Here is a 27294-nt window from a genome sequence, read left to right on the forward strand (position 1 = left end):
GTGTGCCAGGAGGTCCTGCAGCCTTGTGCTCCAAGGCCACCCTGGTGGGATGGCTGTAGCTGGAGCAGGCACAGGCTGAGGGTGTCCCAGGGTGCTCCGCACGAAGGCCACCTCAGGATGACTGGGGTTGGAGCAGGCATGGGCTGGGGTGGTCTTGGGTTGTGGGGATGTGGCTGGAGCTGGTGTAAGCAGGGGGCCTGGGATGTGATGGGGCAGTTCTAGCAGGCTGGCTAGAGTGCATGGACCATGTTCCTAGCTGCACTATCAAGGTGGATGGGGAGTGCAAAAAATGGCACTCTTGGTGCCTCAGACCCTGGAGAGAGTTCCAATAGTTCCTGGCTCATTTGGAAGACTCTCTAGGGTCAGTTAATGGATTCCCTTCACGTGTAGTTTGGTGCCTTTTAAACCACTGTTTTTTTCACTGTGCCCCAGAACAGGCAAGTCTGCAGGTAGGCCCCTTACTATTACCTCCTCTTACTCCAGGTCACTACATCAGGAGCGGGGGTTCCCATCAATTCCATGTTTCCATCTCTTCTATCTGTCTCTATGTGGTCCCTCTATCATTTGTTCAGAAGCTGTTCAATCAGCCTTCATTTATTCTTTATGAGGAATTGCTTTATACGTAGGTGTAGATTAGGTGTGTCCATAAGAAGAAGTGAGTTGCGGGTCTTCCTATATGACCATCTTTGACACCAGATAAAACATTAAATACTTCTAAATGTTTATTTTTAAAATGGTTAAAACATTCTAGCAGAAACACTTCCGCCTTTCTTCCCAGGACAGGAGAAAAAATAAACGATTGTACTGAAAACAACAATGTTGACGGGAAAGACACACACATGCAAAAATAAATCCTAGAATCTTAATCCAGGAAAGAGTTCAAACTCTCACAGAAAAGATATGAAAAAAACAATAGTCCACATGATTATTAAAATAACCTCCTAACAGGCATAGATTCTTTGCAGTTTTTCTTCAGCTAGTATAAAGAAGACCTTTGCCTGTGAAATACTGATCAACCAGGAAATAATTATTTCTGACTCAAACATTATTCTTAAAAAGGTTTAGACTAAGTTTTTAACTGTCCTTTTAAAAATGTTTAAAGCCAGAACCCCTTTTCTGCTCTACATTAATTTATCATTTTAAGCTTGGCTACTTCTAACAATATAGTCATACTGTATATGATACTATCATTGAAATAAGGACTCTAGTGATATTGTATTTTCTTTTATTTTAATAGAAAGAAGTAATTGAGTAGAAATAAAATTGTACTCAACTTACACAGCTAAATTGAAACCACCACTTACCTGAGTCTTTCAAACACTCATTTAATCAATGTGTGCTTTTAATTGTAACAGTTACATGCTTACTGAGAGAGCTTAATTAAGAAATACAATGATGAAATTAGTAAAGGTACTAAAGGAAGCCATCTGGACATTTAGTCCCTCATCCCACAGACTATCTGTATTCATTTTATGTTTTTAAAATGCATTTAGGAACAATTTAGTGAGCAATATAGCAATACCAGATGTACTTGAGAAGCTGATTATGAAGCAGATGGTTTTACGATCACACTTGTGTTTTGAAAGGTGTTATTCTATTATATAAGGTTCACATTTATGACACATGCTTCTTGTTTAGTATTGTGGACAGTGTCATCCTGTCAGAGCATCTCACACATTTCTATTTCTTTGCATCTGTTCTGTAAGTATGCTTACTGATTCCCTTAGCAGGAGGGATAAATCATCCATTACATTGTTGAAAGTATGGTATATTACACAGTCTTAATTTTCTGATTAACATGATGACATCAGTATAACTTACACTATAGGCAACCACGGAAAATCAACAAGATGTATAAAGCCAAGTCAGATTGCAACCTGTTTATTAAATGCCTGATCCATGTAACCTAAGAAGATTTGATGTGAAAATTTTATTCGTTAATGATGTTTTTCTGCTATATATGATATAGTCTTGCTTAACCCAGCTCAAAGGTAAAAAGCAGTCTGGAAGTAATTCTATATTAAGAGGCTATAACCATAGTTATTCTAGATATACTAATCTAATAATAAAAACATTAGTCTCTACTTAGCCATAATAGAAAATAAATGTGACAACAGTGATAAGCATGGCTTTCTGAAGAAAGCAATTAAGCATTATGCCTTTTGTTCATGCAATAAATTTCAATTTTGTCACTTCTTTAGGATGTAATGAAATGTAAGAAAAGCGGTTCAAGAAAGAGCCCAACTTGTCTATGAACTCAGTCTTAAGTGTCCTGATATCTTGGCAATGTTCCCTGCCTGATTTGTCAAGATAAGCTAATTCTGGATTTGAGTGATCCAGTGGGATTTATCCTATTATCTTAACTGACTAGATTGGTATTACTGTGAGGAGAGACCTTCAGTCATTCAACTAGAATTTATTTACCACCTACTAAATTTTCCTGGGCTAGCCAATACAAATATAAGTGGATCATTGTGCACGCCCTCAGGGAGATCACAGTTCAGTGGTAAAGCAGGAGCAGGATGCAAATAATTACATGTGTGTGTGAATCACTATTATTGTAAACAAATATTAAACTATAGTTAATGATATTTATTCTAAGGTACTAAAGTAGTTTTACTCATGTCTGCAATTTACTTTGAAATGCACTTAAAATAAGATGAAATAATGATGGAGAGAGGGATGGATAGATAGATAGATAAATAGATAATGTTGTAAAGCAAATACAGTAAAATATTAATGATAGAATCTAGGTGGTGGGTATACAGATATTTACTGTAAAAATTCTTTCAACTTTTCTGTATGTTTGAAAACTTTTTATAATAAAACGCTGGAAAGGAAAAGAAAGCAGTATACTTAAACATGAAATGATAGAGGAAGAAGTACAATTGTTGGTTATGACTAGTTTAGAGTAAGAACATGAGAGTTGCCTGTTTTAAGATGAAAAATATGGTTAATAAAGGAAAGTCAAAGAATTGAGAAACCAGGACAAGGAAGTGGAAGGTCCATCTACTTGAATCTATGTGTATACTGAAATCATCAAATTTTGTGTTTGTTGTACTGGAGTGTGACAGTGAACCAGTACATAAGTATTCAAGAAATGGGAGAGACTGGCCTGTGTGTAGCTAACAGAAATAACAATGAGTGACACAGTCTGATGGCAGAAGCTTCAATGCTGGAGGCTTTTTGGAAAGAGGGAAAGACAGTGTTCTGAATACAACAGAGAGAAACAAAAAGGCCATTTATTTCAATTTCAGGCTCAGAGTCACCAGGGCCATAGGAGAAGAAAAATAACTAGTACCTGAAAAACATACATGAAAAATATTGTAGTGGTTATGAGAGTCTGGGGCTTCCAGTGGAGATTGGAATACACAAAAATCAAAGTTGCGGTGGGAATAGTCTTGGTGGTCTCAAAGACTAACTGAGCTGATAAAGTTCTGAATGATGGAAAGAGAGAAGGAATTGTAGGTATATTGCCAAAAAGCATGTAGAAAGAGTAGATATTTATTAGGTAGACAGGGGAGGAAGGGATTTCCAAGCAGTGGGAACAGCCTGAGCAAAGACTCAGAGCTTTGTGAGTCTCAGACGTTCCAGGTTCCAGGGATTACAATTAGTTGAACATTTGTGGTATATTACAAGTGCAAAGGTGGGAGTCCGAAAAGTTAAAGCTGCAAAGAAAGGCAAGATGTTATATGCTATGTGGAAAGGGTTTAAAATTTATTCTGTAAGCAGTGGGGAACCACTGAAAAATTGTAGAGGGAAGTGATATGATAACATATCCTCGCTACAAAGATTACTCTGGATGCAGGATAGAGCTTTGGATTGGATGGCATTATTCCAGAAACAGAAAGGCCAGCTAAGAGGATTGTTTCAAGGGCAGGTGACAGATGATTAATGCCTGAGCTAGAAATGTGGCAGTAGGGGTGGAGAAGCATGGAGAGAAATGAGATGTGTTTAAGAAAAAGGACCAACAGGCTGCAGCAACTGATGCAAAAAGCAAGATAAATAGAAAAATTCACAACAGTTTCAGGTTTCTGGGATGATCCTGGAGCCAGTCACTATTCAGGAAGTAATGAAAGTTGAGGATTTAATGGAAGTTGAGATGGCTTGGAATAAGGGAAATATAATGGATTGCTTTTGTAACATGAGGCTGAATACAAATGTAAACTTGTATGGTGACAATTTGGATTTTAGAATCAGGGAATGTGTGTGGATTGCTAAGTAGCTTTTAAATATTGAACTAAGATCTGATCATTCCCTGCCTGTCTACTGCTAGCCCAAACATTAAAATCAAAGAATGCAAATTACCAGGAGGGAAGCATGGAAATCAAGAGAGATATACAAGATTAATACATTATAAGACACTCACTTGAAAAAAATGTAGTATTCAATAATAAGTTAAAATATGCAAATAGCTAGAAAAGAGTAGTTCTGATGTATTATCTCAATATTTTTGATAATTTTAAGAGCAATAACATTGTAATTATGAGCCTATTACTATTATGTACCCTGATATATTATGGAGTCAACAAAACTGGAAGCAAAGTCTTCACTTTCTTAGAATAGCTGCAGAGTTGAACTGAACAAAACTTAATGTTATTCCAATACCTTTGTTTGCATTAACCTAGGTGCTCACATGGCTCCTTTACTCTACAAGCAGTAATGACCCAAATTTTTGGCTATGGCATCAGAGGGGTGCTATCCTGAAAATCTCAATGCAAAGCCAATGAAGAATGGGCTTAAGCCCTAGTAAATATACTAAATATGCCTGACCATAGGAAACTGTTGCTCAAATAAAAAATTAAGAACCATTTCATAAATGCGTTTTTATTTTTGGTATCATGTTCCAATACATTTAGGGTATAAAATTTCTCTGATCAGTGGACCCATGTAGAGATAACTTTTCGTTAAGAATATAAAATCATACAACACTGCAATTGATTCCTACATTTAAAAATATTAATATTATGAGGTTTTCTTGTTTTAAATATGAAAAATGAAAATTTAAAGTTCACTTCTTGAAAACTGAAAAAGAAAAGTCACATCTCTCCTAAAGGGAAATGTCATTTCTTTACTTTGTTATGGAACCTATCTTGCAAAAATCTTAACTACAAGGTAAAATCAAAATCTATAACTATAGCTTTGGGCTTCTTTTTTGACACAAAAATATTACAGATGAATGATTCATCATTCTGCCAAGTTCATGAGTCCATTTTTCCCATTTCTGTTTAGATACAGTATTCTATGCTGGATGGACATAAAATCATTTAAGGCTAGAAAATTGTCAAAATTCTAATCAAAATTGACATGTTTTAAACTACTTCTGTCAGTACTTAGATTTGACCTACTACTAGCAGCAGACACATTTAGCATTCTCACATAAAATAAAATTTATTTTAAAACCTTTGCATGATTCTTAATTATCTCATTTTGTTCTACCTGTTCAAACTTGCTGACCTGTCTCCACTGAAAGAACACTATTTATACTATTGCTCTTTAAGATAATCAAATACTTGAAAAGGAAAATTTCTCTTAATAGAAGTAAGAAAACTCCTAAATAAACAAACGATGGAATTAAAATATCACCATTTTGGAGCCATTAAGAAATGAATTGAGCTAAACAATGATGACAATAGCTACATTATGTCACAGGAGTCAAATATCTATGCCTTCTCATGGAGGTACACATTATTACAAATGAAGTGTCTTTAATTTTTTAAAAAATCAAAATCCTATTTAGCCTCCAGATCTAAGTACTAAATCACAAAAAATATAGGGGTTAGGGGACAGATTAAATGATTCTATGGTATTTAGAGGTGGGTTTAGTACTTAAAAAAAATAAAATAATTTTAAAACTCAAAATATTCATAACATAAAATATATCTTGTTGTTTAGAAGTATAATTAATACTGACTGAGAGCATAGAAGAATATCTTTTCTTTTTTGAATTTTTGAATTTTATTTTATTTATTTTTTTATACAGCAGGTTCTTTTAGTTATCCATTTTATACATATTTGTGTATACATGTCAATCCCAATCTCCCAATTCATCACACCCCCCCACCACCACCACTTTCCCCCCTTGGTGTCCATACGTTTGTTCTCTACATCTGTGTCTCAATTTCTGCCCTGCAAACTGGTTCATCTGTACCATTTTTCTAGGTTCCACATATATGCGTTAATATATGATATTTGTTTTTCTCTTTCTGACTTACTTCACTCTGTATGACACTCTCTGGATTCACCCACGTCTCTACAAATGACCCAATTTCATTCCTTTTTATGGCTGAGTAATATTCCATTTTAGAAGAACATCTTAAATAGGTCTATATTCATTTGTTTGCTTTCTTTCAGTGATTACAGGCCTGTGCTGCCTATTGTCCAATTACATACAGTTCCATACATTTCATACAGTTTTCTAGTTGTTTACAGCAGAAAGTAATCCCAGATCCTGTTAGTCTCTCAAGGTTGGGAGATGAACCATCCTGCCCTCCACTTTTTTTTTTTTTAACTTGATCTTCAATATTTTGAAACAACACTTTGGTGAATCAAAACTTTGGATGCCCTCCAGTTGTAGAACACAAAATATAAGCATTCTTTTAAGGACAGATAAATAGTAAACAACAGGAAAAGTGACAGTGTTGACTATAAACATTTTCACAATGTCTTCATTGACATGATGGCTTCAGGGAGGAGGATATAGTTGAGGTTGGTTCTCTGTGATCTTAGTATCAGTGTTAATTATCCTTCTAAACAACCAGAAATATGTTATGTTATGGACTTTTAAAGCATCAAAATTACTTTATTTCTCCCTGTATATTAGCAGTATAATTTTAGATTTTAACTCATGGCTCATCCCTAAAAAACATATAGGAGCTTGTGGCATCCATTTTGTATATTAACCCTTTTTCTGCTTCCATCTTATTTTCCTGCATAGAGGGAAGGTTTCTTTTCACATTAAAAATCAAACCTCAGAGTCCAGGTCTCTCATATACATTTGTAGAGGCTTTCAATCATCCTGAGCCGTCAGAAAGAGGGCTGCCTTTAAAGGATGTATTGGATGGAGGTGTGACACTGGCACAGTAAAGTTTTAATTGAAACCTAATATTCCATAGGCAAAAACTAGCTTTTGGTAATCAAGAAATACAGTTTTCTGAAACTTTGGCAGAGGTTCTTAGTTTCTCCAGCACATTCTCTTTTACCCCATGGTTCTCTCAACTTTTTCCCTCCTCTGCCCGTGCACTCTGCTCAGTTTATCTAAGCAAGAAAATTAACATGGAGTGTGCATATTCTAAGATTTCTAAATTCTGCTTTGGCCAGTGGCTGTTTTTTTTAATTCTTCTGTTTGTTTGTTTGTTTTCTTAATACTTTCTGTAGTCTTTATGCTTTGCTCTGGGTAATTTTTGTCCTTTTGACTGGGAAGGGAAGAAGCTTTCAGGGTTCAGATGAAAGTATTATGGGAGACGGGGAAAGGAGGCAGATATTCTTTTTTTTATATTATGTAATTTTGATGTTTTATAATATTATCCCACCACACTGCATTGAGTTCTTTTGAATAGATAGATAATTGTATGGAAAGGAAAGTGACAAATGGGTAGCTAAATCAAACGAAATTTTTAAAAATACAGTTACCATTATTATTATATCAGAGAAAATTAAGTTCACCCCAATGTTACAAAACATCCAAATTTAAGTGGCTCAAGCACGCAAGTTTTGTTTTATATTTCTTTTCACCCAAGGAATAGCCCAGTCTTGGTATGACAGTTCAATTAAGTAATCAGGGACCCAAACTCCTTCCAAATTTTGACTTCATCATTATTTTATGTAGCCTTCATCTGTATGTTCTTAAATATTGCTGGAGCTCTTACCATTACGTCAACATTCCAGCCAGTGGTAAGGAGGCACAGCAAGAGGCACATTCACTTTAACATAAGCTACCAACAACTTTCATTTATAACCCTTTGGTCAGAAATTGATAAGGTGGCTAGCTTATCTGTAAAGGAGGCTAACACAGAATCTATACTCTGGGTGGCTGAATATAATTTTAGTTGTCCCAGCTTTAAAAAAATCAATGATTCTTTTACAATATCAGATGAGGAAAAGAAGTAATAGAAGAAACTCTTAATCTCTGTCACAGTTATTATAGAATTAGTAACAAATAATTTCAATAAATATTTACTGAATGAATTTTAGGGCACAGACCATATATGATGACAGTTAGGACTAGATGTGAAGTGAGATCTAAAGCTAAGATATACCAAATTGTCAAGGGCCTTAAATAGCAGCATAGGTACTTATACCATGCATAAGAAAATGTATAGACAAAGTGAGCCATTTAAGGTTGTAAAATGGAGGAAGGACATGATCTTATTTATGTTTCGGGAAGAAACCTTTGATAATAGTGAGAGGACAGCATGATTAGCTATAAAACTAGAATCAGGAACATCTGTTCGCTAGCAATTGCAACTCTTCAGGTAAGAGATAATAAGGGTCTGAATCTAGATATTGAGATAAGAGGTGCAGGAATAACTTTGAAAGGCATTTCATGGATAATTAGGAGTAAAATTCGTGATTAGTAATCCTCTAAAATGTCAGGAGTACAAGAGATGAGAGATGAATGTTAACCATATGCTTCTTATTTGGATGACTAAGGTTATGCCAGTAAATAATACAAAACAAAGAACAAGTACTGTAATGGATCTAAGGAAGGACAAAACAGCTCTTGATATTGGAGACCTGTTCTAATACACACCTATTCTCAATGTTAGTACAAGTCCTTCTGATGCTAAAAGTTAAGCCATATTGTTCTGCTCTTGGACATAAACAACCTCACCAAACATGAATATCAAACACAATAACTCAGTAACCATGACTAAATAAGACAAAAAGATGAATTGGGAAATTCACAAAATACCAAATATTCCCCTCCCTCAGCTAAAATAAATGACTGTTACTTCTTTACCAATTACAGCTTTATTCTCACTCTGGCCAGCCCTCCTACACATAAAATTTATTGAGATATTCAATAATAGATTTGCTCTCTGTTTCTGATAGCACCCAATCTAGAGCTAGTCCCTGCTTCCTTAGATCCTCTCCAAAATTACTCAAACTAAACTAAAATCTTACAGTAAGTCCTTTCTAACATCCTCTTTGTGAGACACCCTAAATTTTGCTATGTTGTACATTTTCCCTCACTGTAACCAGTAATAAATTCAACTTGTCTAACTATAAGTGTATGTTGGTGGTCTTTGGCTTCAGGTCATTGATACAGCAACAGGCCTAATATTGGACTATATAATCTTGAAGTACCTCTGGGTATGTAAGAGACAGTTGGAAATTCAGTCTTGGAGTCCAGATAACAGGAGGGACTGGATACATATATTGGAAAGTCATCAACTTTTATGCCAATATTTCCCAAACTAGTATACACAGTTTCAGTAGATTTGATAAATGCACCATGACGTGATCTATACTCCAATGGTATTGGAAAGGATTAGTTTAAAAATGGTTGAGAAGGTTCATTACTTCAGAATTATCATAGGATTTAGTTTACATTATGAATGTTACTTTACATCATGAATCACACAGAAAATTCTAAATGTATTTGAATATAGAACTATTTTTCTAGCTAGACCTAATGCCGTGAGATATTGCATAGAACATTACTTGGGAAATGTTTCAAAAGAAAGGTGAAACATTAGGGGTAAATGAGATTCCTCAAAGAGTAAACATACACCAAAAGAGGAAAAAAAACCAAGAATATAATCTGTTGCAAAACATAACCATTATTGGAACTTACCCGCTGGCGCAGTGGTTAAGAATCTGCCAGCCAATGAAGGGGACATGGGTTCAATCCCTGGTCCAGGAAGATCCCACATGCCACATAGCAACTAAGCCCATGCGCTCTAGAGCCTGCAAGCCATGACTACTGAGCCCGTGCACCTAGAGCCGGTGCTCTGCAACAAAAGAAGCCACTGCAGTGAGAAGCTCACGTACCGCAACTAGAGAAAGCCCATGTGCGGCAATGAAGACCCAACGCAGCCAAAAATAAGTAAATTTAAAAAAAACCATTATTAACATTTATCTAAATTTATAATTAAACTACATTAGAAACAAAGGTAATAGATACTCAAAACTCATCTCTTCCTAATTTTTTTTACTACATCATACTTTAAAAAAAAATTAATTAATTAATTAATTAATATTTGTCTATGTTGGGTCTTCGTTGCTCCGCACGGGTTTTCTCTGGTTGCAGCAAGCGGGGGCTAATCTTCGTTGCAGTGCACGGGCTTCTCACTGTGATGGCTTCTCTGGTTGTGGAGCATGGGCTCTAGGCATGCGGGCTTCAGTTGTTGTGGCATGCAGGCTCAGTAGTTGTAGCTCACGGGCTCTAGAGCGCAGGCTCAGTAGTTGTGGTGCAAGGGCTAAGCTGCTCCGCAGCACGTGGGATCTTCCTGGACCAGGGATTGAAGCTGTGTCCCCTGCATTGGCAGGCAGAGTCTTAACTAGTGCACCACCAGGGAAGTCCAAACATCATACTATTATCTATGTTTTTGAGCTTCTGACTGTTTGATCTGTATGGTGGAATGTGAAGATTTTAAAACAGAATTAGGTAATACACATTTTGTAAAGACACCTGACCCCTCAAAAAAGATACATATTAAATACAATAGAATAGTTACTTACCAGGGTGGAGGGTGGAAATAGGAGTGGATAAAGGAAATACATAACTAAAATAAGAAAGGAATATTGTCCTGACCGATGATGAAAATGTATACGAACTGAGAAATATGACTAAACCTAACCTGAGATTACAACAGTTTCTGGTGGGAAAATGGCATCAGAGTTAAGTAATCCAGACTGATAAACATAGAAGTAGATAAATGGACCCCTGGGCAAGAGTGAGAAGTGAAATGTTAAGTGTTTTGGGCCAATAATCCATATCTACAATGACATATCCAACACAAAATGTTAAAAGAAATGCAAATTTGGGGGTACATTTTATAACTATAAAGTTTTAGCAGGGAATATACCTGTAGATGTCATCATGGACCAAATCATAAAGAATCTGATATACCATACCAAGAAGTTTGGTTTTTATCGTAAAAGCAATGAAAACCCAGTGAAAATTTTATGGAAGGAATGATGTGATTAGTTATGTAGAAAACATCCCTGGCAATGTGAGGAAAGGATAGATAGTGGTAAATGTGAAGGTAGGGAGACAACTTGGGAAACTACTACATAATCTACGAGAGAAAAGGGTAGGGCCTAACTGAAATCAGCAGCTGTGTGGATAGAAATGAAGAGATTCAGGAGAGAGATGAAAGAAGGAGAAGCTAAACAATGTTATTATTGACTATTTATGTGGGAGTGAGGACTGAATGAAGGAAGAAGTCAAGGATGATGGTGTGAATGATAATGCCCTTTACTGGAATTAGGAGTTCTTATTGTTTGCTTTTTAAACATAACTTCATGAAGGGTAAGTAGTGAATTTATCAATAGTTTCAGACATATCAACTTCAAGTACCTCTCAGATATTAGAACATCAATGGCATAACCTATTGTACATCCAGAACAAATCATTTTTAATATTACCATTCTCTATACAAAAAAATTATTTTCAGAAAAAGTTGTAAAAAGAAACAACAAATTATGGCCAGAAGAGAAAGCACACAGTGAAATTACTTTTTATGGAATTTTGTATATAAAATCATGTAGTAAAAAATATTAAAACTGAAAATATTAATTAAATGCTGGAATATAAGAATAAAGAAGACAAGATACTAATGTTTTTTAATTATATTTTAACACATTTTTGACCAGAGATGCATTACGGGCATTAGTTTCTGCAAAAATCCCCCAGTCAATAATGTGTTAAAAGGGTAAAATTTATTCCTACATATTGGTCTGTCACAGCATTCAATAATAACATAATTGTTTTTGTTTTCAAGCCCAAACTTCTGCATATATGTCAAAAACTTCATCGAAAATTGATCTTCTTCACATATTCATATTTACAAGATAGTATAGCCAGATTTGTCAACTTCTCTTCACTTAGAATTGAAGAGCACTTTAAACTAATTTTAACATTTATGTTTCTTTCACACAAAGCAACATATATGCAACTAGTGAAAAAACCCTTAAACTTTATAATAATCTGATTCACAATAAATTGCAAAGATTGTTATGCTATCCATGTCTTTGTTTCTTCAGAATGTATGCTGGTGGTTTCGAATGGCTCTTCAGTCAAAAATACTTCCACTACAATATTTTCACCATAAAATGCATCATAAATTTCTATAACACTGGTTATAACTACAAATTTTTTCTTCTTTTGCAAAAGTGAAAGAAAATGGCCGAATGATAACAAACATGGACATTATTTGATCCATTGCTTTAGAACAAGTGTCCATTCTTCATGGAAACGATTAAGGCATTCACATGCTGCTATATATATATATATATATTTTTTTTTTGCGGTATGCGGGCCTCTCACCGCTGTGGCCTCTCCCGTTGCGGAGCACAGGCTCCGGACGCACAGGCTCAGTGGCCATGGCTCACGGGCCCAGCCGCTCCGCGGCATGTGGGATCTTCCTGGACCGGGGCACGAACCCGTGTCCCCTTTATCGGCAGGCGGACTCTCAACCACTGCGCCACCAGGGAAGCCCATACATGTTGCTATTTTTAATGGCAATGTAATACTAGCATCTTCTGTTGTTTCTCCTGGCATTCTTCTCTGAAATTTGACTCTTTTTTCTATATGAATGTCAATTTTCTTACTTTGTTGGTCATTGTTGTTAAATAGTTAATATCCTTTCCCATAATTTTCTGTACGCCTCTCTCTAAGAAATGATTTTAAAGCTTGGTGTTTCACTGTACAGTGCTCCAGGATAATTCCAGCTGTTTGTGATTTTTTTTTTTTTTTTGGTCAGATTAACCCCATCTAAAACCTCACACTAGAAAAAACAAGATAACTCCAAAAAAATCACACAGAGCTATCATTGTTTATTTTGAATCACTGTTAAATGCAGGAATTTGTCCTATCACAGAGATTGCAAATGAGCTGTGTCAAAAAGTGAGCTCAGTTGATTCCAAACAATTACAAACTTATTACTGAATAGGTGTCCCTAGGTCTACATGTGTCAGGGGCCTACTGCATAACTGGCAGTTCTCCAAACTTACTTTCATATAGAATACAAAGTTTATTAAAGTTAATAAAACTTTACTAATTTCGAAGCCTACATATATAATTTTAAAACTTAACAGTAAAACTGAACTAGCTATTTATACTTAGACTGATAAAATATTTGTTCAGGGAGGAGAATTTTTATCACTGAATTTTTTTTAGAATTTCTAATGCATGGTGATAATAAAACCAGATTGACTTTTAGTCAGGATTATAGCTGGTTTAAAATTCTACACAGGGACTTCCCTGGCGGTTCAGTGGTTAAGACTTCACCTTCCAATGCAGGGGATGTGGGTTTGATCCCTGGTCAGGGAGCTAAGATCCCACATGCCTCATGGCCAAAAAACCAAAAAAACATAAACCAGATGCAATATTGTACCAAATTCAGTAAAGACTTTTAAAATGGTCCACATCAAAAAAAAAATTCTATACAGACTAATCCCTGCACCCTCCCTCATTTCTTGTGCCCAGACCTGACCTCTCCCACAGCCTGGCCCTTGGTAATTCACTGCACTATAAAATGGATTGTTACAGACATGAACATAGATTAGCAGCTCTCAATCTCAGCACTAGTGACATTTGGGCTGGGTAATTGTTGAATCAATAGTGTTCATATGGCTAGGGTCAGGTATAAAAAAGTCTGGTATGAAGTGCCACTATATAGGTAAATCTATCTGGCAAGATTTCTAGCTTGGACAATGATATATGTGGGGAGATGAAAGAGGAAAGGAGTCACTGGCTCAGCCAACACATTCAGGTGAGTCAATGCTGGCAAAGAAAAGAGGTGATATCTTGTACCCCAAGGTCAGTTGAGTACCTGGGAGGTTACTGGTGACTCTGACCAGCAGAGCTTCAGTGGGGTTTTAAAAGGGGATTCCAAAACTATGCAACAGCTAAAAAGTGAAGAAGCAGAGACAGCACTTTCAAGAATCTTGAGTATGAGTTGGGGAAAATAATGGAATTTCTTTCTTTAACCTTAATCCTTGCCAGAGAAAAGGCATTGAATTCCTTCAAGGAGAAGCTATATGACCTGCTAGATTTAACTCCCAAGCTACATATTTTATCTCTCTCTTGGTCTTGATGGACATGCAACCAGAAATATTTGCTATAAATTCCTTGCTCTTGATGGTACGTTCAATTAAAAACGTTTTCTCTGAACTGGCTTTTACACCATTCACTTCATTCTCTCGAATTTCCATCTTTATGTTTAAATATAACTGCAGCAAAATTCCCTTTAAATATTACTCATTTACAAATCTGCAAATTCCCAGGTATTTTAAAACCCACCTCTTCCAGTCTATTATGATTCATGAAGTTTGGTTTTTGCCTCAAAAGATTTTGCTTCACTTTTTAAAAATTTCAATAATTTAAGAGAGCTTTCTTTTTCAGAGGTATGTGTAGGGGAGATATATTTAAGAAATTTAAAAGGTTTTAATTTCTATGTCTGTCTAACAATGTTTTTGGAAACTTTAAATAAGAGCATATAAAAAAAACTTTTAGATGCTTTACATTATTTATGAAATAGAGTGCCTTTTATTACCTTGCTTTTATTTAACTAATTTCCTCTGCTGAGGAATTTTCTCCCTATTCTATATCTGCCTATTGAAGTCCCACCCTTCTTTCAAAATAGAACTCAAAGCCCACCTCCTCTAGGGAACCTTCTAATCAAATTGCTCTCACTTCCCTGTAATATTCTTTCTCTGGCACTTAATATATTGAGTTGGCCTTGGTGTTAGGATTATTAAAGTTATTACTCTGTAAGTCTATGGTGAACGTGGACAAGGACAATGCCTTAATCATTTTTCAAAATCTCCTACTGAACCTAGCACCATGCTTTGCAAAACAGATGATCAAAAATGTTGATTTAAGTGAATCAAAGCCAATCACTTTATTGAAAATGAATCCAAATTGGGCTTTAATAATGTTTTCTGAACTTAGCTTTAAAATATTATAGGCTTTGTTGCATAAACTTGAGCCTATCTTGGGCTAACTGGCAAATAATTAAAAAAATAAATCATATATATGTTAAGATTTATAGTTTATAAAGTGCCTTAGCTCATTAATTGCTGAACAATCAATAAATAATTAGGTGAATGGGAAAGAATAGTGGTCATAAATTATTAATGTAATTTAAACATTCATATCATAGAGTTGTTGTAAAACTGCCACCAGTGATTTTATGTCAAGATACTTGCATTGCCCTCTTATTACCTCTGTGACCTCAGGCGTATTTGTTGTTCGTAAGACATGCATCCTTCATATGTACCATGCCTATCTCCCAAAGTTACTGTCAAGATCAAATTAGATAATGGAAAATACCAGATTAAATTATTGAGAGGTAAACATTCAAGAACTCTACATTGTGTTTTCATTTAATCATCACAACAATCCTATCAGGGTGATTACCACTCCCATTTTTATAAAAAAAAGAAGCCTTGTCACAGAGAGTTAATATAATTTGCCCAAGGGCACATATTTATTAAAAGATAGAATTAGAATTTGATATCCGTCTGATTCCACAGCCAAAGCTCTAGGCCAAAATGCTAAATTGCTAAGTGTCAGCTCCATCCCTTCAGATTTTATAAAACTTGACTATGTAATATTAACTAGCTATTTCAAAATTTTTTAAGATCTAAAATTCCTACAAGAGAAACTTTTCTTTAAATTTCCTAGAGATATAAAGTAACAAATCTAACCAAAACACTCCATAAACATTGACATGAAATTTAGGCAAAAAATAATCTGTTAGAAGATTGATTTAGGAAACATATTAGCCTAGTAACTTGCCAACTACTTGTTTCCTATACAGTTAACTAGTTACACTCTTTGGTATGTTATATATATAAAACATTGAATCTTACATAAATCCATTAGTAGCTCAATTAGAGGGTTTATTATTGTCTAGGAATTCACTTCAAGTCAAAAATTGAAACCAAAGGAGTTAATCTTAGACATTAAAAATATAAAGTCTGTACACTGATGTGTATAAAACTGATGACTAATAAGAACCTGCTGTATAAAAAAAAAGATAAAATTCAAAAATAAAAAAAAACTAATACTTAACTTTCTTTGGGTTATTTGTATGGAAATATGTTAATATAAATGTTTCAGACATTACATGAAATTCCTAAAAATCTTATACGTTCTGGTGTAATAAGTCATAATTCTAGTTATTACTTTAAAATGTATATCTCAGAAATAACTAAATTTCCTTGTCAATTGCATTATTATGAACTTTCGTCAAATCTTTAACCGTGGTCATTTTCAAGTCTTTTGTCATTTACAGACAGTTCTGGGTGTACTCTGATGCTTTTGCAAAAATGTTCCTATAAAAGGGTTTCATTTTCAAGGAATTCATGGAAAAGACTCTGACAAGTACAGGTTTCTGGTAACTGACTATACTGCTGAACTGAATGAATAAGCATTTTCAGAACTCTAATGGAAAAGTGATGAATTCATAAAAGATGAAAAAAAATAATTACATGGGACTGAGTGAACTGATGAGGATGATTATAATTTTTGTGACTTTCTGTTTGAATAAAAATATATATATATAAAGTCTGATAGACCCATCTATTTTCCTTCTAATTCAAAAATGCTATCATAAGCCATTCATTCAGATTGATTTATTTAAGATGCCAAGTTTCAACTGTAATGTGAAATGTGGAGAACACTGCCATCCAGGGGATAGAGGATTGAAAATGCAGAGCCAATGTATGGACACCAAGAAGGGAAAGGGGGGGTGGGGGGTGGGGGGGCGGGCAGGGAGTGATGAATTGGGAGATTGGGACTGACATATATATACTAATATGTATAAAATGGATAACTAATAAGAACCTGCTGTATAAAAAAATAAATAAAATAAAATTCAAAAAAGTATATATATAATTAAAAAGAAAATGCAGAGCCAGAAAAACCGAGAAACTTAATGCAGTGGTTCTTAGCTGGGATTGAAATAGTTGTGTTGGAATGTGTTGTGAGGTGAATAACTAATAATAGCTCAAGTACTAAAGATTGTAAATGACATGCTGAAAAAAATGACAGGTTTGCCAATAATAATTTCTCTTTACCACTTATTCAAGTAAGAGAAAGGCATAACATTTGTTTTCTTAAACCCCATAGCTTTTTAAAAAATACATTTTATTGTGGTATAATTGACATACAAAAAGCTGTAAATAATTAATATTTTCAACTTGATGACTTTGGAGATAAGCATACACTGTGAAACCATCCCCACAATCTGTGCCATTAGCATATCCATCACCTCCAAAAGTTTCTTCCTGCCCCCTCTATCATTATTTGTGTGATGATAAAAACACTTAAATGCTTTTAAGATTTGTCCTCTTAGCAAATTTTTAAGTATACAATATTGTTAACTATGAGAACTATGCTGTACAGTAAATCCACAGCACTTAATTATTTTGTATAACTAAAACTTTGTGCCTTTTGACTAATACTTTCCCATTTTCCCCTCCCTCGGGCCTCTGACAACCACCATTCTGTTCTTTGCTTCTATGAGTTTGACAGCTTTTGATTCCTGATACAAGTGGTATCATGTAGTATTTGTCTGTCTGTGTCTGGCTTATTTCACTTAGCATAATGTCCTTCAGGTTCATTCATGTAGTTACAAATGGCAGAATTTCCTTCTTTTTAAAAGTTGAATAACAATCTATTGTTTGTGTATAACACATTTTCTTTATCCAGTCATCCACAGATGAACATTTAGATTGCTTCAATGTCTTGCATACTGTGAATAATGCTGCAGTGGGCTCAGTTACCAGGTGATCCTACCATTCTATATTCCCACAAATGATGCTTGAGAGTTCCAGTTGTTCCACATCCTCACTAGCACTTGTTATGCTCACTTTTTAACTCTTCTAATAGGTGTGTAATTGTATCATATTGCAGTTTTAACTTGCTTTTCCCTGATGATGTTGAACATACTTTCATGTGCTTATTTGCTATCTACATATCTTTTTTTAAAATATACCATTTTAGCCATTTTAAACATTTATTTATTTATTTATATTTGGCTGCATTTGGGTCTTCATTGCTGCATGCAGGCTATCTCTACTTGCGGTGAGCAGGGGCTACTCTTTGTTGTGGTGCGTGGGCTTCTCATTGCAGTGGCTCCTCTTGTTGTGGAGCACAGGCTCTAGGCGTGCGGGCTTCAGTAGTTGTGGCATGCAGGCTCAGTAGTTGTGGCTCACAGGCTCTAGAGTGCAGGCTCAGTTGTTGTGGTGCACAGACTTAGTTGCTCCGCAGTATGTGGGATCTTCCTGGACCAGGGCTCGAACCCTTGTCCCCTGCATTGGCAGGCAGATTCTTAACCACTGCACCACCAGGGAAGTCCCACATATCTTTTTAAGTGTATTTTCTGTCCAGATCTTTTAGCCACTTATTTTATTGGGTTCTTTTTATCCTTATTGAGTTTGGAGAGTTCTTTACATATTCTAGATAAAAGTCCTTTATAAAATATGTTAGTTGCAAAATTTTCCTCTCCATGTAGAGCTTATCTTTTTACTATCTTAACAGTGCATTTTGAAGAGAAGTTTTAATGTTGATTCAGTCCAGTTTATCAGTGCATTTTTATATGGATTCTGCATTTGTTCTGATATCCAAGAAATCTTTGCCTAACCCTAGGTCACAATGTCTTTGTCCTATCTTTTATTCTAGAAGTTTTACAGTTTTGTGCTTTACATTTAGGTGTGTAATACATTTTAAGTTTTTTTTTGTATTTGGTGTGAGATGTGGATCAAAGTTAATTTTTTACATGAGTATCCAATTGTTTCAGCACAATTTTTGAAAAGGCTACCTTTCCTCCACTGAATTATCTTTACAACTTTGTTGAAAATCAGTTGTCCATATACGCATGGGTCTATTCCTCAACTCTATTCTGAATGCTCAACATCCATGCATTTAGTTGTAATCTAGAAATGTATGATTACAATTTTTGAAAGTGCAAAATGATAGAAATGTCAGTCATCAGGCATGTTAGATAAGGAGAATATTACTTTTGAGGTAATTTCCTTTTTTCAAAGAACGTGGGTGTTATAGACTGAATTGTGTCCCCATATATTGAAACTCTAATCCCCAATATAATGATGTTTGGAGATAAAGTCTTTAGGGAGACAGTTAAGGTGAAATGAGGTCATAAGGGTGGAGCCCTAATACAATAGGATTGACATCCTTATAAGAAGAGGGAAAGACATCAGAGAAGGCTCTTCCGGGTATGCACATTGGAAAGGCCATGTGAGGACACAGCAAGAAGGCTGTTTCTGCAAGCCAGGAAGAGAACTCTCAGGAGAAACAACCATGATAGCACCTTGATCTTGGACTTCTAGCCTCCAGAATTGTATGAAAATAAATTTCTGTTGTTTAAGCCACCCATTCTGTGGTATTTTGTTGTAGCCTGAGTAGACAAATACAGTGGGATTTGAGAAAGTCTTAAGAAGTTTGAATTTGGAAAACTTGAGTCCCCATTGTATATGCTTGTGAATCCTTACTTCCACTAAATGTAACACTGCAATAAAGAGGAAAAAGATCTTATACCAGTTGCTTTTAATGATAATAGTTTTGTTTTTTTCATATCTCTGACAGCATTTAAATGATCCAGGACCAGCCCTTCAGGAATAAAAGGGCAGGTGTTGCTTTCTAGAGAAACTTGTAGCCTGATGAACGCAAATGCATTATTATTACTAGAGGACATGTGTATAGCTTAATGAAAGCAGATTAGTTAGTAGAATCGCCTCTGTAAAGAATCAAAATGATTTTTGAGGTTGTCACATCAAAAGACAGATGGATTGATATTTAAGTGATACATCAGGTACAATGAAAAACTACGAGTCACTTTAAAAATGAATATCTAAGGTTGCTGAGAGCTTATCATGTAAAAGAGTAGACAGTACATAAGAAATTTCAAATTAAAGTAGAATATTGTAAATAATATAAGAATGAACTGCTGATGAGAAAAATTAACTTCTGTTGGGGGCTCTGAAGACAACTCTTAAAAAAGGATGTATAGAATGTGAACCTGTCTTGAAAAGTAGCACTTGAGAAAGCCGATCTGGCAGAGGGAGCATCATAAGCAAAGGAGAGAGCTTCTGCTAAGAAAAGGTAGAAAACAAATGCTGAGCCTGAAGAGACTGTGCTGGCTAGAGAAATGAGATGTTGGAGAACAAGAGGAGTGGTCAAGTGAAAACACTACAGAGACTTTAAGAGCTACAGACAAATTTCATATTAATACATTTTTTGAAGCATTATGGAATCATACTAACACCTTTCTCCTAAATTAGAAGACACATTTTCCATAAAGCTCTACATTTATCTTTAAAACAACCTTTCCTGAGTATTTATGTATGAAGTGCATACTAGCCACCTGGGGTGAAAAACCCCTGCACTCCAGGAGATCAGTTTTAATGAGGAGAAGTAGCTGAATAAGGAGACAATTAAAATTCAGCGTATGATTTATGAATGCAAAAACTACCTTTATGCAATGCTAGTCAAAAAGGAAGTCACGCATTAATCCGATTGTGTCCAAATCACACACTGAAGAATACCAATCCAAACACAAGACTGAGTTATTGTAAATTGAGTACAGAATCAGGAGTCAAGAGCATTGGCCCTGCACAGGACTGTCTTCCTGGACAGAAGCTCAGAAGTGGGCCTGGCTTAAATTTACCTTCAACACAGCCATGAAATACTTAATAAGTTTATCTGTGAATTTGAGTTCTGTAAGTGAAATCCAGTGGGACAATGAAACATATGTCAACGGCTTAGTCTCAGGTCAAGTGTGGTCTTACCTGCCACATACTTCCATTTGGGTTCTCTGGCTTCCTACTTCCCTGTCTCTGCCCAGCAACTACTGCCATCTTGGTCCAGTACAGGTACTCCTCCCTGAGTCCTCAAGCATGGGTCCCAGGCACCTGTGAAGATGTGCATTCGCCCCATGGCATCCCTGTGCTTGGGGGAGCATCACATTAAATACCAAATAGAAAGCACATGACAGGTCAAAAGACACCACGGAAGAAAAGAAGAAACTTTTTCCTACTTTTTGAATGGGGAGGGGGTGCCCTGCATTTTCATTTTGCACTGGGCCCCTTAGATTATGTAACCAGCCCTGGAATCCTGTAGCAGTGGTCGGCTCCAGCTGGGCAACTCTTGACAAGACACTTGGTTCCTCGAAAGTTAGTTTCCAAACCTGTAAAATAAGAATAATATTTCCTATCTCGTTGGATTTGACTATTTTGGAGATAATTCACGCAAAGGGTTGGTCCCAGCACTTGACCCATTTTAAAGCTCTATACTACCAGCTGTTAACTATTAATATGTTATTTAACTCCGACTCAGTCCCTCATGTGTCCTCTACACGCAGCCTAATACTTCAAAACAGCCAATCTCACAGGCAGCATAAAATGTGCATCCTGGTTTTGCTTTATAAGTTCCTTAGACCTTCTTACAGTGTGCAGAAAAATATGTCCATGCTTGGGTTATAAAGTGAGGCTGGTAAAAAAGCTGAATCTAACAGATGTGTTTGTTAGAAGCGCAAAAATCTTCACAAACGCTAGGTAAAAATTCGGAGCAAAATTGGTCGCTCAAGTGATCATTTCATACAGGCTTTCACCCCCATTGAGACACGAAAAACAAGGTCCTTACACAGCTGGACCCATTCTGCGAACCAATATAAGAAAATTAGCATCTTGAAAAACTTCTAAACAAGGCAACGGCTTCTGGAGCGCCCTCTTTACCACCGGCCCCTGCCTGGTTTCCATAGGAACGCGCAAATCAGACTGGGAGCACTCCACGCAGGAAGTTGTTCTCCGTCACTTCCGTCCTTCACCTCAGAGTCGGTGTACCTTTTAACTCGCGCCTCGGCTGAAGCAGTCGGCGGATGAATTTTGGGCCAACGAGGCCGCCGTTGGAGGGGCGTGGCAACGCGCCCGCGTTCTGGCCGATGCAGTTCACGTGCGGACAGCAGGGGATCCTCTTAGAGCTACCATGGCCCAGCCGGGGACTTTGAACCTCAATAACGAGGTGAGCACCGAGGTCTAGAAACTTGTGGGACTGACCTTTAGGGCCCTCAGAACAGCTCTGCTGCGTCTTTTTGAAGGGCCTGGGCGAGGCGGGAGTCAGGCGAGTTTTCCGGAACTCAGAGACTGACAGCCGTAACTCCCCACCCCCAACCTCCTACCCCCTGGTTTCTAGGTGAAGCGTCTTTGGCCCTCAGTCCTCGTGAGTTTTTATTTGTGGTACTTTGGGAAGATCATTTAATCTTTTTATTCAGTGTTCCTCTGTAAAACGAAGCTCATGATAGTACCTTCCCCAACAAGGCTGGAGTGAGAATTAACTGGAGTATGTAGTGTTTGCACAGTGCCTGACAGTAAACTCTCAGTATGTATTTCCTGCCTTTTGTTGACTGCAGAAAATGAAAGGGAGAGGTTGAGAGCTGTAGCTTTTCCTAAGAAATTGTTCATCTTGAATGAGACCGTATCATTTATAAGGATGTACGCTCGCCCAGTACCTCATTTCTTCTTTCAGCTACTGTCCTATTTCTCTGCTTCCATTTACAGCAAAACTTTAATACTTGTTGTCCACAGTTTTCATCTCTCCTTCTCTCTTAAATCCAGTCTCATCAGACGTTTGCCCTCATCACCTCCACCGTTACATGTCACCAGGTTACCATTTCTGTCATTATCCCTTTTCTAGTTTCTGCTTCTATTCAAGGAAGTCATAGTCATCAAAGACTTAAAGTAAGCTGGAAAAGTGGGGATCAAATGAGGACCTCACAGCTACAGCAAAGGAAATTATTCGCCGTTTTTATTCAGTGGATATATGAGTCTTCTGTGAGCAAGCCACTGTTCATATTACACAGTTTTGTAAGCAACCTGTTCTCAGGTAGGAAAGGGTAAGCAACATCCATCAATGATACAGGATAATGCTCACAGAAAAAAGTTACGTAGTGCAGAAAAATTTCCAAAGAGGGCAAAATGAAATGAGTGATACTTGTTCTTGGTCTTTAAGGGTCCTACACAGGATTGCATTCAGGAATTCAATGATGGAGAAAGAAGGTGTTCCAACCAGAGGGACCAGTATAAGCGAGGAAAGAATGGGAGTGGGAAACACCTTGGATTGTATAGTAGTAGATAACTCTCTACTGATGAGAACTTGTTGGATAAAGTAGGAAATAAAGCTGAAATGTATTATTGCCTTACTACCAGGTTAGTAAGTCTGGGTTTCACTTGACAGTGGAGAACAGGGTATACTGAAGAGGAGAACTCTTGAAGGTGTTTATATTGATAAACATATGTCAAGCTCGTGCTAGTTACAGAAAGCATTTGGTGATCTTTTTTTCCCATTAAATTCCCTAGGAGGTATAAAAGATCTTAATCGGAGTGATGTCCTTGGAAATTCACTGGAAATACTAGTGAACTTCCTGTTCAATTTCGAAATTACTGTGAAAGGAGTGGTGACAGTCATTTACCCCGCTCTTCACTTAAGGCTCTTTCTTTTTCCACCTAGTTTCCAGGCCTCTTCAAAACAGTTAAAATTTGACCTTTAGGAAGTCTTCAGTAATTCACCTCAGTCTGGGCTAGGTGTCTATTCTTTATGCAGCCAGGATGCTTTCTACTCTGAAAACACTTGTTTACCTGTTTCTCTCTTCTGGTGTATATGTCTGTCACCTGCAACACATGTGGTCTGTAACTGTGCTGGATGATTGAATGAACTTATCCAATTAGGAAGTTTATACATCCCACACTGAAGTAAACCTTACATGTTCTAATATGAAGGTAGGAAAAAAAGGACAGAAGAAAGTGGAGATGGTGGAAGAAAAGTGTTATAATTTAAAATTAATGGGAGAAACACTACTAAGGGAAAAACAGTTGTTTACATAAAAATTGAAAAACAAAGGGGGAAAAATGGGACAACCAATTGGAAAAAAATACAGCAAATATGAAAGATAAATGGCTAATGTCATTACTATAAAATAGCTCATGGAACTTAAGAAAAGTCATCTCATAGAAAATTGGTAAAAGAAATGAATTAAAACTTCTTCATGGAAGAAATATATATGAAAAGGAGTTTAAATTCACTGTTATCTTTCCTATCTTTCCATTACTTTTCCATCATCACCCCTATCTTAGTCCAAGTTGTATCTCCCAGCAGAGCTACTATCCTAGCCTCCCAGCTACTTTGACTTGTTTTCTCATCTCATCTCTCTAGTATAGCTGGAGTGCTCTCTTCAAAACAAATCTAATCATGTGTTTCCTTGCTTAGAACTGATTTGGTGGCTTCCTGTTGCTTTTGGTCAAGACCGATCTACACAAAGCCAGTCTCCACTGTTATACCACTACCCTCACCGCCCTCAGGCTGTGTACTTCAGCCACACTGGCTTTCCTCCACTGTCTAGCATAGCCTTCTCCAGATCTTTTGCACTTGCTGTTCCTTTTACCCACAGCTCCTTTTCCTCTCAGTACATTTTATACTTCTGTTTAGTCACTTTCTCAGGGAAATGCTTCTTGACTTTCATTTACTCCTTTTGTAAGCTCTTGTAGCACTATTTACTTCTTTTTAGCCTGTGTAAGAATTGCTTAATGTGTGGGGCATGTGAATGTGAGAGAGAGAGATTTCTTATGCCCTCAACCTGACTAAGTTTTCGCTCACCATCATATCCTCAGTGCCTGTCTGTTAAATGAGTAACTTGAGGCATCATTTTTATGATCCTTAATAACTTAAATTAGGTCTCCTTAACTGAGATTCAGGAATGAATTTCAGGGATCATATAACTGCCTGAAATTATGTGTAATTTGTTGTATTTAGCCTGTCTCTGGGGGAGGGGGAAATATTTCATAGGTTTTATCACATTTGCAAAAATTTGTAAATCTCTGGTATTATCTTTGGAATATTGGTACTCATATCTGTGATTAATTTGATTGGAATCCTTTTTCCATAATTTTTAATTATAGTCTTTTCTTTTAAAAAGTTATGTGTTGGGCTTCCCTGGGGGCGCAGTGGTTGAGAGTCCGCCGCCGATGCAGGGGACACGGGTTTGAGCCCTGGTCTGGGAAGATCACACATGCCACGGACCGGCTGGGCCCGTGAGCCATGGCCACTGAGCCTGCGCGTCCGGAGCCTGTGCTCTGCAGCGGGAGAGGCCACAACAGTGAGAGGCCTGCGTTTTGCCAAAAAAAAAAAAAAAAAAAAAAAAAAAGTTATGTGGCCAGCTAACTTACAGTATATTTAATTTCCCAAAATGTCTTTTGTGAAAATAAAAGCCAGCTTGCAGACACAACTATTATATTATGCTAACTTTCAATGTCTTCAGCTCTAATTCTAATTTTTTCAATAATTTTCCAGGGCTAAAGGCTGACATTTATAACACACTTCCTGGCTCTAGGTTCTTAAAATACATGTATTCTTCTGAAATAATGTAAAATTCTACCTTTTTTAAAAAATAAAGTCTTACTTTTTACTTTATCTTATGATTATTTATTGCATATTTTATCTTCACAAGCGCTCATGTGGACTTTGAAGAGAGAATATTTAATTGATTTATTATAGCAGCTTCCCTAATCTTTAACATAGTACCTTGTGTATAATAAGTACCATATAAGTACCATATACTTGCTGGGCAGATAAAAGTATGGCTAACTCAACTTGAATCACCTAATGTTCAGATGAGGGGGAGAAATCTGCTAAATGAAGACTTTTTTCTCCCTTTCCATTAGAACCAGAGAAGGGATGTACAATTGAAAACGACAGTAAGCGTTTAGTGAGTAAAGAATTGGGAAAACTAGAGCTGGGTTTCCTTCAGTCATTTGTTTCTTTAGGCAGCAGTGATATATAAAATCAGAATTAGGAGGTGAAACATTCTGATCTGGTACTCTAATTCCACAGTAGGGCCAAAGGCTTCTGTATGAAGCTGACATTTTATTCTTGATAGCAGATTATTAAGAAGCTCATTAGAAAATTGCTTTCCGTGTCCTGCAAGATAGTAAAGGTAGAAACTAAAATGCCAGAGAACAAAATGATTTGCCTTTACTTATTTGTAAAAGATAAGAATGTCAAGAATTGTGTTTGTATGTGCTTCTGAAGTTGCAACGCTCCAGTTTTATAATTAAATATGTGATACTTTTTAATAATTCTTTACTGAAATAGTAGACTAGGGTCCATCCTTAAGAAGAGAACCATTTTCTGTTTGGTTGTTAAACAATTCTGGGAAGTTTTGCTAGGTGGCAGCATATGCTCAAGTTGTAGATAATCACCATGCACTGTAGAATTTTTAAATTGTTGCTCATCAGAAATAAAAAGTATAATTCAGTACTAAATTATCATCCAAATGGCCAAATTAGAAGTCCTCTGTATAAAGCTGTAATTAATATTGTTAACTATGAAATAGTTCAAACATATGGAAAATGATATAACAAATGTCCTTATAATCTGTTTTCTGTATTTAGCAAGTGTCAATATTTTGCCATATTGTAATGCTTAATTCCACCCATCCTCTTTTCCACCTTAGATGTATTACTCATTCAGCGTGTTTTCTCCTATGTATTTTTTTTATAATTTTTATAACATATACCCATATTCATACCCAGTGTATAGTATTGTGTTGTATATTTTTACACTTTGCATGTGTGGTATCATCCTGGATAAATGCAGTATCATACGTATCATTCTAAAAGTTACTTTTTTCACCAAACAGTATTTTCAGGGTTTATCCATAATACATGCAGATTTCCTGCATTGATCTAAAATGGTACATTGCTTATGCTTTATTTATATACAATATTTTATCTCTTATGCAACATTTTGTAAAAATGCTGCATTGAATAGTCTTGTGCATAGCCTTTTGCTATAGCTGGAGGTATGTCTTCTGGACGGATTCCTAGAAGTAGAATTTTTGTTAGGTGTTGCCAGAGTTTCCTCCAGAAGGAGTATACCAATTTGCATTCCTACCAGCAATGTATGAGAGTGCCCGTTTCCTCACAGTCTCTCAAACAGAATGTGTTGTCATATTTTTTTTGTATTTGCCAGTCTGACAGGTGGGTAATGAATAAGCAGAAGTTTTAATATATTCTAAGAAACAGAGATATACTCAGATTTTTCTT

The 27294-nt window shown here is 36.3% G+C and overlaps 1 protein-coding gene across 1 annotated transcript in view; it reads left to right on the forward strand.

Moving 5' to 3' along the window:
- Positions 1-22060: 22060 nt before the first annotated feature.
- Positions 22061-27294, forward strand: part of SRFBP1 (serum response factor binding protein 1) — a 62545-nt gene continuing 57311 nt past the window's right edge. Inside the window, exon 1 of the mRNA XM_060091883.1 lies at positions 22061-22219. Within this exon, the coding sequence (XP_059947866.1) occupies positions 22184-22219 (36 nt within the window). The 5' untranslated portion in view covers positions 22061-22183. The remainder of the gene's footprint in view (positions 22220-27294) is intronic.

Source organism: Mesoplodon densirostris, chromosome 3 (genome assembly GCF_025265405.1).
Source record: "Mesoplodon densirostris isolate mMesDen1 chromosome 3, mMesDen1 primary haplotype, whole genome shotgun sequence".
In the NCBI taxonomy this organism is placed as follows: domain Eukaryota; kingdom Metazoa; phylum Chordata; class Mammalia; order Artiodactyla; family Ziphiidae; genus Mesoplodon; species Mesoplodon densirostris.